Genomic DNA, 10,185 nt, shown 5'->3' with positions numbered 1-10,185 from the left:
AAACTTTATAAAAGAGTCTGGAAGATTTAATAATTATTTTTTTTCTTGTTTTGCTATTTGTATACTGTACATCTACACTATTTACTATATCTTCACAAATACTTTGTAAATTCATATTTATGAATATTACTATTATAAAGTTAATAATTATAAGTAACATTTAATATCAACATGACAATTGTGTATACTGTATGTATTATCATTAGGAGAGGAACACGTAAGTTGTAAGAACTTGTTTCCAATTCCCTTGTGTAATTTACACAATAAAGTACGTTCAAATCATCATTAGTGATATCTGACGTTTTTGAAAAAAATATAGGAATATAAATTTCTTTCAAAAACTGTCCTCAAATGAATATATCTAGAACAACTGAATAAAAAATGAAATTCGCCTTCAACTGCTCCAGTGTTACAATATTTACAAAGTCTTTCATGCATTGGTATAGATAAGTGTCTATCTTTTACTATGGCAAGATTAGGTGAACTTACTAGCTTTCTAAACTACTAAACACCGATCTCTCTTTTAAATACATCAACATAAGAACACCGTTCAAAATTATCAAAAACAACTTGATGAATTAATTTTTATATGATTAGGTAAAATTTTAATCTTCCCCACATGTTACACTTTCTTTTACTGACATCTCAAATATACCAGTACAAATAATCAGTTTGTGAATCTGTAGATGTTCACCACAGTCGCAAAAACCAGAAAAATCAATTGTTTGAAACAGCTGTTACACGCGTAAGGTAAGACAACAAACACATTTGATTTTTGGCCTTTTTATCATTTTAGCAGTTTTGTGACACTTAAATAATTCACTCTCAAAATCAAGACAAGCCAGTATTGATACATTTTATAACATTGGGACCTGACTTATTTTATAATCGGTGGTTGCCAGAACATACAGATGAGGACGTTTGTATACAAACCAGGGCAAGAATATATTTACCATATTTACAGCTCCGTGTGAGTAGCTTCATTTAGTGATAATATCTTTATCAATGAGTAAAGCTTTGATCTATTATCTATATATTATAATGGACGTTACAGACTTATTATGAATGTGTCTTACCTTAATACATTTGCAACATCAAAGACTCCAACTTTCTGAGCTTTCACCACAACAACCGATAACTCATCACACGTAAAACATCGTCAAATGATGCTGTTACAGTTATGTTTCTTTATCAACCAGCACAGCTGTAAAGATCCATCGATTCTCTCTCTCTCTCTCTCTCTCTCTCTCTCTCTCTCTCTCTCTCTCTCTCTCTCTCTCTCTCTCTCTCTCTCTCCACAGTGGCTTTCACTGGACAGTTATTTATTTGATTTGTGCGGTACACAGCTTTATTGTAAAAGTTCAAGAAGAGAGACCGATAGCTTTAATATTTGAATTGTGCTAATGCACAATACCAGAAGAATAATTTAGAAAACTTGAATATGCTTCTACCCGATTCGATGAATCTATTCATATACGAATTTAATCCCTAAAAATCCTGAGAATAAGGTTAACTTTATTAAATTCAAATATTTTTAGCTAAAATTCTCTATCCCACCTTAACATTCGGATAGAGGTAGGGTTGAAAGGGGTACGATAATAAAAAAAATCATTATTTTTGTTTCGAGTTTCTCATGCCTATATTTGTGACCGGTAAATATATAAAACTGCGTGTCATGTTTTTCAATGTGTGTGATAGGGCGTGGGTGGGATCCGGTGGCGACCAGTTTAGTGTATGTTCTTAGGTATCCAGCGGATAAGTATGTTCACGATTTATATCATTGTTTTGCTTATATGTGTAGGAGTTGTTCACATGCAACGCTTGTCCAATATAAAAATGATTAACGGATAGGAAAACTGACCAGAACTGGAGTAAAAGGAGAAAATTGTGACCAAAGTCCCCTGGGACGAATTGTCACCAAAAATGACCAAATTATTACAAGTACAAAATTATTGACAAGTATCACTGTCCAAAAGACAGATTGATATGTCCGGCAATAAAATGGCGATGTTTTATGTCCTCTGTTCTGTATATACACGGCTAGAGAGCCCAGGTTGACATTAACCATAGTGATTATATCGCTCATTATATCGTTACATAGGTGTTTGTAAATACGGCAAGTGGTGTTTGCCAAGGTGTTTTTTCCATCTTCTATTGTGTTTTTACAATATACGGGGATATAGGTAACTTTGTTTTTCTTTGTAAAAAAGTGGTCTTCGAAGGTGTTCGTGTGTGATTTTGTTGAACAAGGTAAGCTTTCTTTAATAAAGTTGACAATCAATTAAAGCCTTATTACTATTTTTTATAATTATATTGCATTATGTATGTTGACCCAAAATACGCCAATCATAGAATAATAAAGAAATATTGAATATGAATATTACTAGCAAACGGAACAATTTATCATGAACTACGTTTGATATTATAAAAGCTCTAAACAAAATGTATTATCACATTCTGACAACTTTTTTTTCTAAAAAAAGATACAGGACGTATCTTTGTATGGATAAGCTGAGTCATGAACACCCTTTGCATTACTTTAACGTTAACACAAGTTCATTCATATATTTCAATGACCTCTGGTACACGTAAATGAAACTTGTTTTGTCATTACAGAGCGCTGCTTCACACCCGTAAATCTTCTAAATCGCATTAACCTCCCTTCATTAGAGAGTCAAGTGAATCAGAATGAGGAGGTCAACGAATTCTAACGCCTCATTTGACGAGGATGTTATGATGAAAGGATACGCTATCTTCACGGGTAAGAACATGTGACAAAGACACGTGAATGGACGTGCAGAATCAATGACCCACTGCGCATCCGGGCGAACGAAATATATTCATATTAGATGTCGGACTTGTTTATCAATTGTTCTTATTAAATATATAAAGTTCAGTTCTAATGGAAATTGTTTTGCAATTTACATATTGCAATATCAGTTAATTAAGAAAAAAATAGGTGGCTGCACGCTCAACCATAGACTGAACGTCAAAGCAACAGGGATACTTAAATTAATTTAACTAAACATATAAGATATTCAAAAGCATGGTATCGTACCATTTTAAAACTGATAAAATATAAACAACTGAACATGGTTATTTTAAACGAAAATTGTTTGAGTAACATTTGATAAATTAAACGGTACTAAGTGTCCATTTATATCATACAGTTGTATTCATGAATTAAGATGTAAGAATCATTCTAAAGGATATTGTATATCTTGCTTTCTCGATATAATTTAGCTTAGAAGTAAAACCTAGTGGTGTTGTTAGAGCCATTTTAACAAGAGCTTGGACTTTGGGTAGCTGTGTCAAACAGCAATGTGACGTAGGCCTGTCTTTTTCATTGCTGGCCACTCAGCCATTGCTCTTTGAAATCAACAAGATTTGTCTGGCTTTTGAGCTAAAACTACGCAATCGGTGCACATTTCGCTTGAAATCGCGTCATTTTTAACTTGTTTTGTCGCAAGAAATAGATAGCTACGTCAAACCGAAAGTCCAAGGTCTTGTTAAAATGGTTCTACTTGTTCAATACATGTCAACAGTACTATTTTTCTATCTCTAATATGGTCATAACATCGAACAATTGCTGAGCATCTGCAAAAATTAAATGACTGTCATCAAATAATGGTGGAGCAATCTTTGAAAACAAATCCAATCGCTACAAAACAAAAATAAAAAAAAGCACACCATCAGCTGATGCTCCACAAAATCAAGTACAGGCCCTGTACACCTTTGCATTTGTTTTGTAATTGTTCACTAATATACTTGAATATATATGCCGTAAATCTTGTTATAGACTAACACAACATATTGTACCAATCGGAGTGTTATCTAAAATAGTGAACACAGAGAGAGAGAGAGAGAGAGAGAGAGAGAGAGAGAGAGAGAGAGAGAGAGAGAGAGAGAGAGGTTGGGTCATCGAATGAGGATCTTTTTCCGTTCCACATGGCTAATCAATACATCTATCCCATCCTGTATCCAATCCCCCCACTCCCAGGGTCAAAACCCTGCGTACTTCGTTTCAAGGCAATGCGATGAACATTAGATGTAATCATTTTCATAACACACGAAAACAATTTGTTTACCGGAATGAAGGCTTTCTAATATGTACCTAAAAAAAGCAAAGTTTAGCTCCGATTTCTAGAAGAAGGAAGGGGTAATAATTGATTATGATCGGTGGAATTATGAAGAGAAAATACAAGTCAAACTCTGTCAAATTTATGAATCTCGATATGCTGAAATGAATTATTAATGTTTAAAATATCGTAAGTGCTAGGTTAATCCGAGGAGGTTAAAAGCAAAGTCGAGTTTTATTTCAGACCAATTGGATTTGCAGACAGTGAGAGTAGAGTAACACCGATAGAGGAAGAACCGTGAATATGCGACAATTACCCGCGAATAATTCTACTGAATTTTTAATTAGACACTTTGTGAAATGATGGCGAAAGAGAAATTGTTACATGAGGATTAAATATTGATATATCACAATAGTGCAGTCAAGAAGACCTCAGCAATCAATACTGCCAATTAAAATGATCGAATTACTTTAAGGGACATCCGATGCCTAAATGTTACAGACTGTACCCGGAAGCTTTCACAAAAACTAGGATAGATTTAGTCCAAACTAATACAAAGACAGAAACAGTATTGTTAACAAAACCCACAAGTACAACCATCGTCGTAAATCATACGTCCACAGCATTACACACTTAATTCAATGAAATGCAACGTACGTTACCCAACACGACACGACAACACGTCCACATTCATTCATAAAATCCTTACTTACATCTTGCCTCCCCCCTGTGAAAGAAACCATGTCATAAATCTACATATATACATGTATAGGCATATCAACGTGCACATCATACATAAATAATTGGACAAATACTCTAAACGTTGATTCCTTTCTGTTTTCAAATTAACTTGAAGGCGGCCTAGATATGGCTGGGAACCCTCTGATAACGTTTCCCGCCTTGGAGAAGACACCGGCTTGGTCATCCGACAATCTCTTCCGACTTCTTCTGTACATGACAGACATCGCCGAATTAATTCTAAAGCGGAAGTCAATGGCGTTTTTGGCAGACTTTCACAGAGGTTACAGCGAAGAGAAAATGGCTCTGTTAGTACAAGCTTTGCAGTCCCTTGAGGTATTCAATGTCAATATTGGTAATCAGATTCTTTATAAGTATGCACTGTATCATTATAACCAGAGGAGGCCTTCTGTAATAAAAAGTTAATCATCTATTGTTTTATTAGTTAGAGAAGAAAGGCACCGTTGCTGTTCTGTATGTCTTGAAACCTAAATCAAGAGGCAAAAGCCATGCACTGAAGAAACTTCTTGGTATCAAGCAAAAACGAGATCAAGTTTCTTTTGCGAGCCAATTCAAAGTACGCAGTTGATATTCCTATTCTTTATCCCATATACTTATGTAGTAAATGCTAAATAAGAACAATGATCGTTAATTCAGAAAAAAATCTAGTTCATTCCAATCCATGTTAAGTCGACTTAATCTTTTATATTGAAAGTAATACCGGCACTATACAAGTGTTCCTTTTATTTAACTGCAGTTTATTTTAATAAAAGTAATGCATGTATTTCAAAGAACTATCTTAAAAGTCACTGATTCTTTTTATTCCGTTGCAGTCTATTTTGCTAAAGTCTATCACTGCTCTGCATACCCAGATTGAACCCTCCCAACTGACCAGAGACTTTGGAGGGACGATTGCTTACGACCAGCACTCGTGGATGTACTTCTTTAAGGTTAAAACACAGCTGTGACGTCTTTCCTCTGTTCTTACAGCTTAACATTTCACCACTGGTAGTCTGATAATGTTAATGAGCTCATTACCAGTCTGACATTACAATTAACACCATACTGTTATATTACCGATGTCCTTTAATTAAAATGGAACCTTCATAAGTAAATCAGTACATCAGTCGTTAGAATTACAAATAAAAGGCAATGTTTTACATAAGATATATGCCAAAAACACTTAGGTACTATGCAAGAAATATGAAACGTTTTCTGTCTAATGGGCCTCAAGTTATTTTATATTTTTTGATCAGAACACTATTTGGCATAATATCATATCAAATACACATTCTTTCGCAAACAGCCTTTTTCCCCTAAATAAACATACTATGGTCAAGTCGCTATTTTTTCAGCACTGAATGTTTTTGTTTCTCTTTTCCAGAAAATTCTTCCGACAGTGGCGCTATCCGAAGAAACATTGGAGCGATCGGCAGATATCCGAGATAAAACCTTACTTCTAGAGGACTATGAAACCAGTGGACACACTTCTAAAGAACTCAGGAAGCACAAGAAGGATGTATACCAGCGTTATCGAAATCTCCAAGGGTGGGTGCATGAAAATTGTAATCAGAATGAGATGTTTCAAAATTTAATTGAATCATCGTTTAAAGACAATATATAAATAAAGACATTGCTGGAGTTGCAAAAACATAGTTTTTTATTGAAACTTGTATCTTTCTAGAGAAAGCAATATCAAAACTTCGATTCAAAAATGCAAACAGGCGTTGCACTTATTGGACGAACGCTCCGAAAACGACCCGCTGGGCAATCTTCATCCCATTCTTATAATGGAAGTCACTACGCATGTGCGGACAATGTATAACCAGCTTTTGCAACTTCAGAAGGAGTTGGACGAAATATGGAAGGAATTAAACTGTTTCCTAGACAAGGAAATAGACATCAAAACTAGACGAGAAGAGGCAGAGCTAGTAAGTCTAACGACTAGGGAGTTTTGAAACGTATTTATTTATTCCGTTTGGTTATTTGACTATGTTAATATGTTTTTACATAGCTTTGTGTGGATATCTCGGAACGCTTTTGGCCGATACTTAGTCAACATCCAACCCTAGCGTCATGTTTAAAGCAAGCTGAGATGTACAGGACTCATTTTGCAACAACACTGTATGACCCTGCCACGGTAACGCCCCTTTTAATAAACAAACCAATCATTCCATCAATATTTGGAGTATCAAACACAGTCTATTATCATAGAAAATACATCAACAAGTAGCAAAACATCAAAACACATGCACATGTATAAAGCCATCTGGATGTTCTTTTTGCTTACAGCAAATGATGTCAACTGCCACACAGATTCTACAGCATCTCCGGTTTGTCCAGAATGAAAGTAGTGAACACGCATCTAACGTGAAGGCGGTTGTCAAAAGACTTACCAACACTATTCGTCCATTTACACATCAGCTTAATTCGATCAATCAGATTTACACATCCATTCATGTGTTCTTTTTCATCTATGAGAAGGTATGCAAAAATTCCTCGTCCCTTTAGATTTTATGCTAATTGTCCTTGCAATTGTATATGTTATGTTTTGCATTTGATATGTTATAATAAGTAGATGTACTTAGCCTAGTAGTTTTTCTAACAGCCTGTTGACATTTTGTAGTCTCTGACTTGGTACAAACGGTCCCTGAACTTTATTCCAAATTCATTATGTAACCTCGCTATGGAAACAAACCCGGACGAAGTATCATTTCTCTCGGCTCCGCCTGACTGGAAGTACAGCGTCCGGACCTTCCTCAAAAAGCATCCAGCGCCTAAAGAGGACCCCATCGCCATATTAGATAAAAATGCTCCCAGAGAAATAGAGATTGCAACAAAAACAAGAGGAAGGAAGCTTGCGAATAGGTAATTTATAAATTTCGATTCCATACTGACAAAGTAATATTCTTTTGCTGCAGTTTCAATTAGATTCAAAACACATTCAAATAAATTTCATTTTAGACTTCGTGTCCTCATTTCGATCATGCAAGATACATATTTAGATGTCAGTTGCATTAAGGCAATTCATGCGTGGAAACAGGAGGATTCTTTTGAAGAAAACATACATTTACACGAAGCAGAGCAATTCGAGGCCGAAATCAACCCCGTTCTCTTAAGTCCTTTCAAGAGACAAAGACCCTCTAGACTACGGCGAAGAATATGCAGATCCCGGAGCAACCATCAGAAGAACCAAACCAAGTCTTCATTCCGGATTGGATGCGATGGAAAAATACGACATGTTCGAAATGAGTCTTCTGATACCGATGCACTCGGTTTCTCTTCTGAAAGTGGAAGCGTTGGAAAAGGTGATGATCCAGGGAACTTTTTGAATGGCGCAAACTCCTGGCAGCAACATAATAAACACAACAACCCATTCTCAAACCGAGTCCGCAGCTTTAAGAGTACGTCATCGATCCAGTCGTCTGGCAATTGGTCGATGAAAACGGACAGTGCTGTTGATTTCATTTATAAAATCACGTCATCTAGGGCTTTGACCAGTGAAAAGAAATTGCAGTTCGTCTCCGACGTTCTCCTTGCTATGGACAATGGCGAAGATGAGGACAATGACGACGATGATGGAATTACGAACTTCAATGATGATTACCGTGATGTATTATTTGTTAATCCACATCGAAATGGGACACCAGCAGAAACGATTTCAGAACTCACTGGCCGACTTTGCAAGTCTTTGGATAATATTCTGGGTGACGATATTCGGCAGGACCAAAGAAGTCTCAATTCATACCAGCAAACGAAGTCTTTGAGCAATATCCATTCTGCTGATTCTGAAGTTAAGCTGTGGGAGAAAATCGAAAGTCGGTCAGCGTCCATGAAAAGCGTGCATCTGGACGATCGAGAAGATTCCTCCAAGTCGGACGAATCCGGAGAAGAAGTTGACGATTCTGCCCCATTGGAGGTTTTGCAGAGAAACAAACCCATGAGACAAAATATCAGACGAAAGCGGTACATGTAAATCAATTTGCAAGATTTATAGAGTAATCTAAATGTCAATTTATTATCAACTGGTTATACATTTTTGTGATATGATTTTTGTAGACGTAACACTACGGACAATTTCGACACAAGTGAGTTGGAGAACGATTTCTTAACACGAAATAACAGTGAGCGAATTGCTATGACTCACAACATGATTGAATCGACGAGGAAGGTTTGTTCATTATAAATTCATTTCATATCCGAAAAGTCAATTTAACGAAAGCATTTATAAATGTTAATCATTATATTTTGATTATTGTTAGGAGACTTATTGAATGTTTTAAGAGCATGTCTGCATTTGTGATAATTGGGAAGATTATGAAAAATTTAATAAGGTTTGTATTCTTGTAATAATTTTGAAAAACAGTGAACACATTGTGCATGTTTGCAGTAAAAAATTACCAAGTAATGAACTAAAAAAATCCCTAAAAATATTTTAATGGACGTCTTCATCACCTTCGTTCTTTCAAACCACTTTAAGCCAAAAACAGGAAACTTGACTGGATCGGAAAGTAACACAGTAGCACGAACGCTTAACTGTTGTAATAAATGAAGCATCAAAGGAAAATAATGCTTTCCAGTGTTTATTTTGAAACAGTGAAACACATTTTTCTACATGACAGTATGTTGGGATTCATTGTAGAACCTCGAGAAAGTACAGGAAATCAGAAATGGGATCTCGTCTTCTCCCGACTTTAGGACTTTTCTCCCGGATACATCCTTAGGAGTAGGATTAAAGTCAGACTCCACTATAGACAGTTGTCTGCTTGCCATCGATCCCAAATCGTCCGGGGGAGGATTTTATATCGGCGAGGAAAACACAAGAAGCAAGCAATATGACGTTTAGTTATATTTGTTTATTACATTATTTCATTACTTTCAAATCTTTTTGTAGTTATACTTTAGAACTGTATTAAAGCACAAAGGCACTAGATAATATTTAAAACGGCAGCACTGGAAAGGCTAAATGAATTGGTTTTGATATGGTTTGGGTAATTTTTACTTTTGGGAATCGTTATAATTTCATTAATTTGTGATATTAAAATATACTGAAGAGAAGTGATAATTATCATACTGAACTCAAAAATTCCAGTTTAAATTTCTCCTATGTGACCAATTCCGCCTACCAATCATGAAAGCAAGCATCCAAACATTTTCATTGATGCCATCTTTGATAAACATTATTGGCTAAAAACCTAGCACTCGAGCAACTTTCCAAATAAAATGTAGAAACTTTTTTGTAAGATTGTTCAATTTTGTCTCTTTGTGTAAAATTTTATGGTAGAGAGGTTTAAACGTTTATAGTTTTACTGATTTTTTACGAATTAATATAATATACTTTTTTGGTTGTTATTTACTGCGTTCAAGA

The 10,185-nt window shown here is 35.4% G+C and overlaps 1 protein-coding gene across 1 annotated transcript; it reads left to right on the top strand.

Annotated features, from left to right (window-relative positions):
• The first annotated feature begins 1,515 nt into the window (after window positions 1–1,515).
• LOC105338088 (uncharacterized) lies at window positions 1,516–10,092 on the top strand. The gene is made up of 13 exons (XM_011443069.4): window positions 1,516–2,250; window positions 2,617–2,761; window positions 4,936–5,153; window positions 5,263–5,394; window positions 5,651–5,767; window positions 6,202–6,365; window positions 6,502–6,748; window positions 6,832–6,957; window positions 7,110–7,301; window positions 7,444–7,685; window positions 7,782–8,783; window positions 8,877–8,988; window positions 9,460–10,092. The coding sequence occupies exons 2-13, from the start codon at window positions 2,689–2,691 to the stop codon at window positions 9,661–9,663; spliced, it is 2,829 nt and encodes a 942-aa protein (XP_011441371.3). The 5' UTR covers window positions 1,516–2,250; window positions 2,617–2,688; the 3' UTR covers window positions 9,664–10,092.
• The last annotated feature ends 93 nt before the right edge of the window (window positions 10,093–10,185 follow it).

Source organism: Magallana gigas, chromosome 5 (genome assembly GCF_963853765.1).
Source record: "Magallana gigas chromosome 5, xbMagGiga1.1, whole genome shotgun sequence".
Classification (NCBI taxonomy): domain Eukaryota; kingdom Metazoa; phylum Mollusca; class Bivalvia; order Ostreida; family Ostreidae; genus Magallana; species Magallana gigas.
Note: the sequence above shows the minus strand (reverse complement) of the source record. Positions and strands in the feature narration are given on the sequence as shown.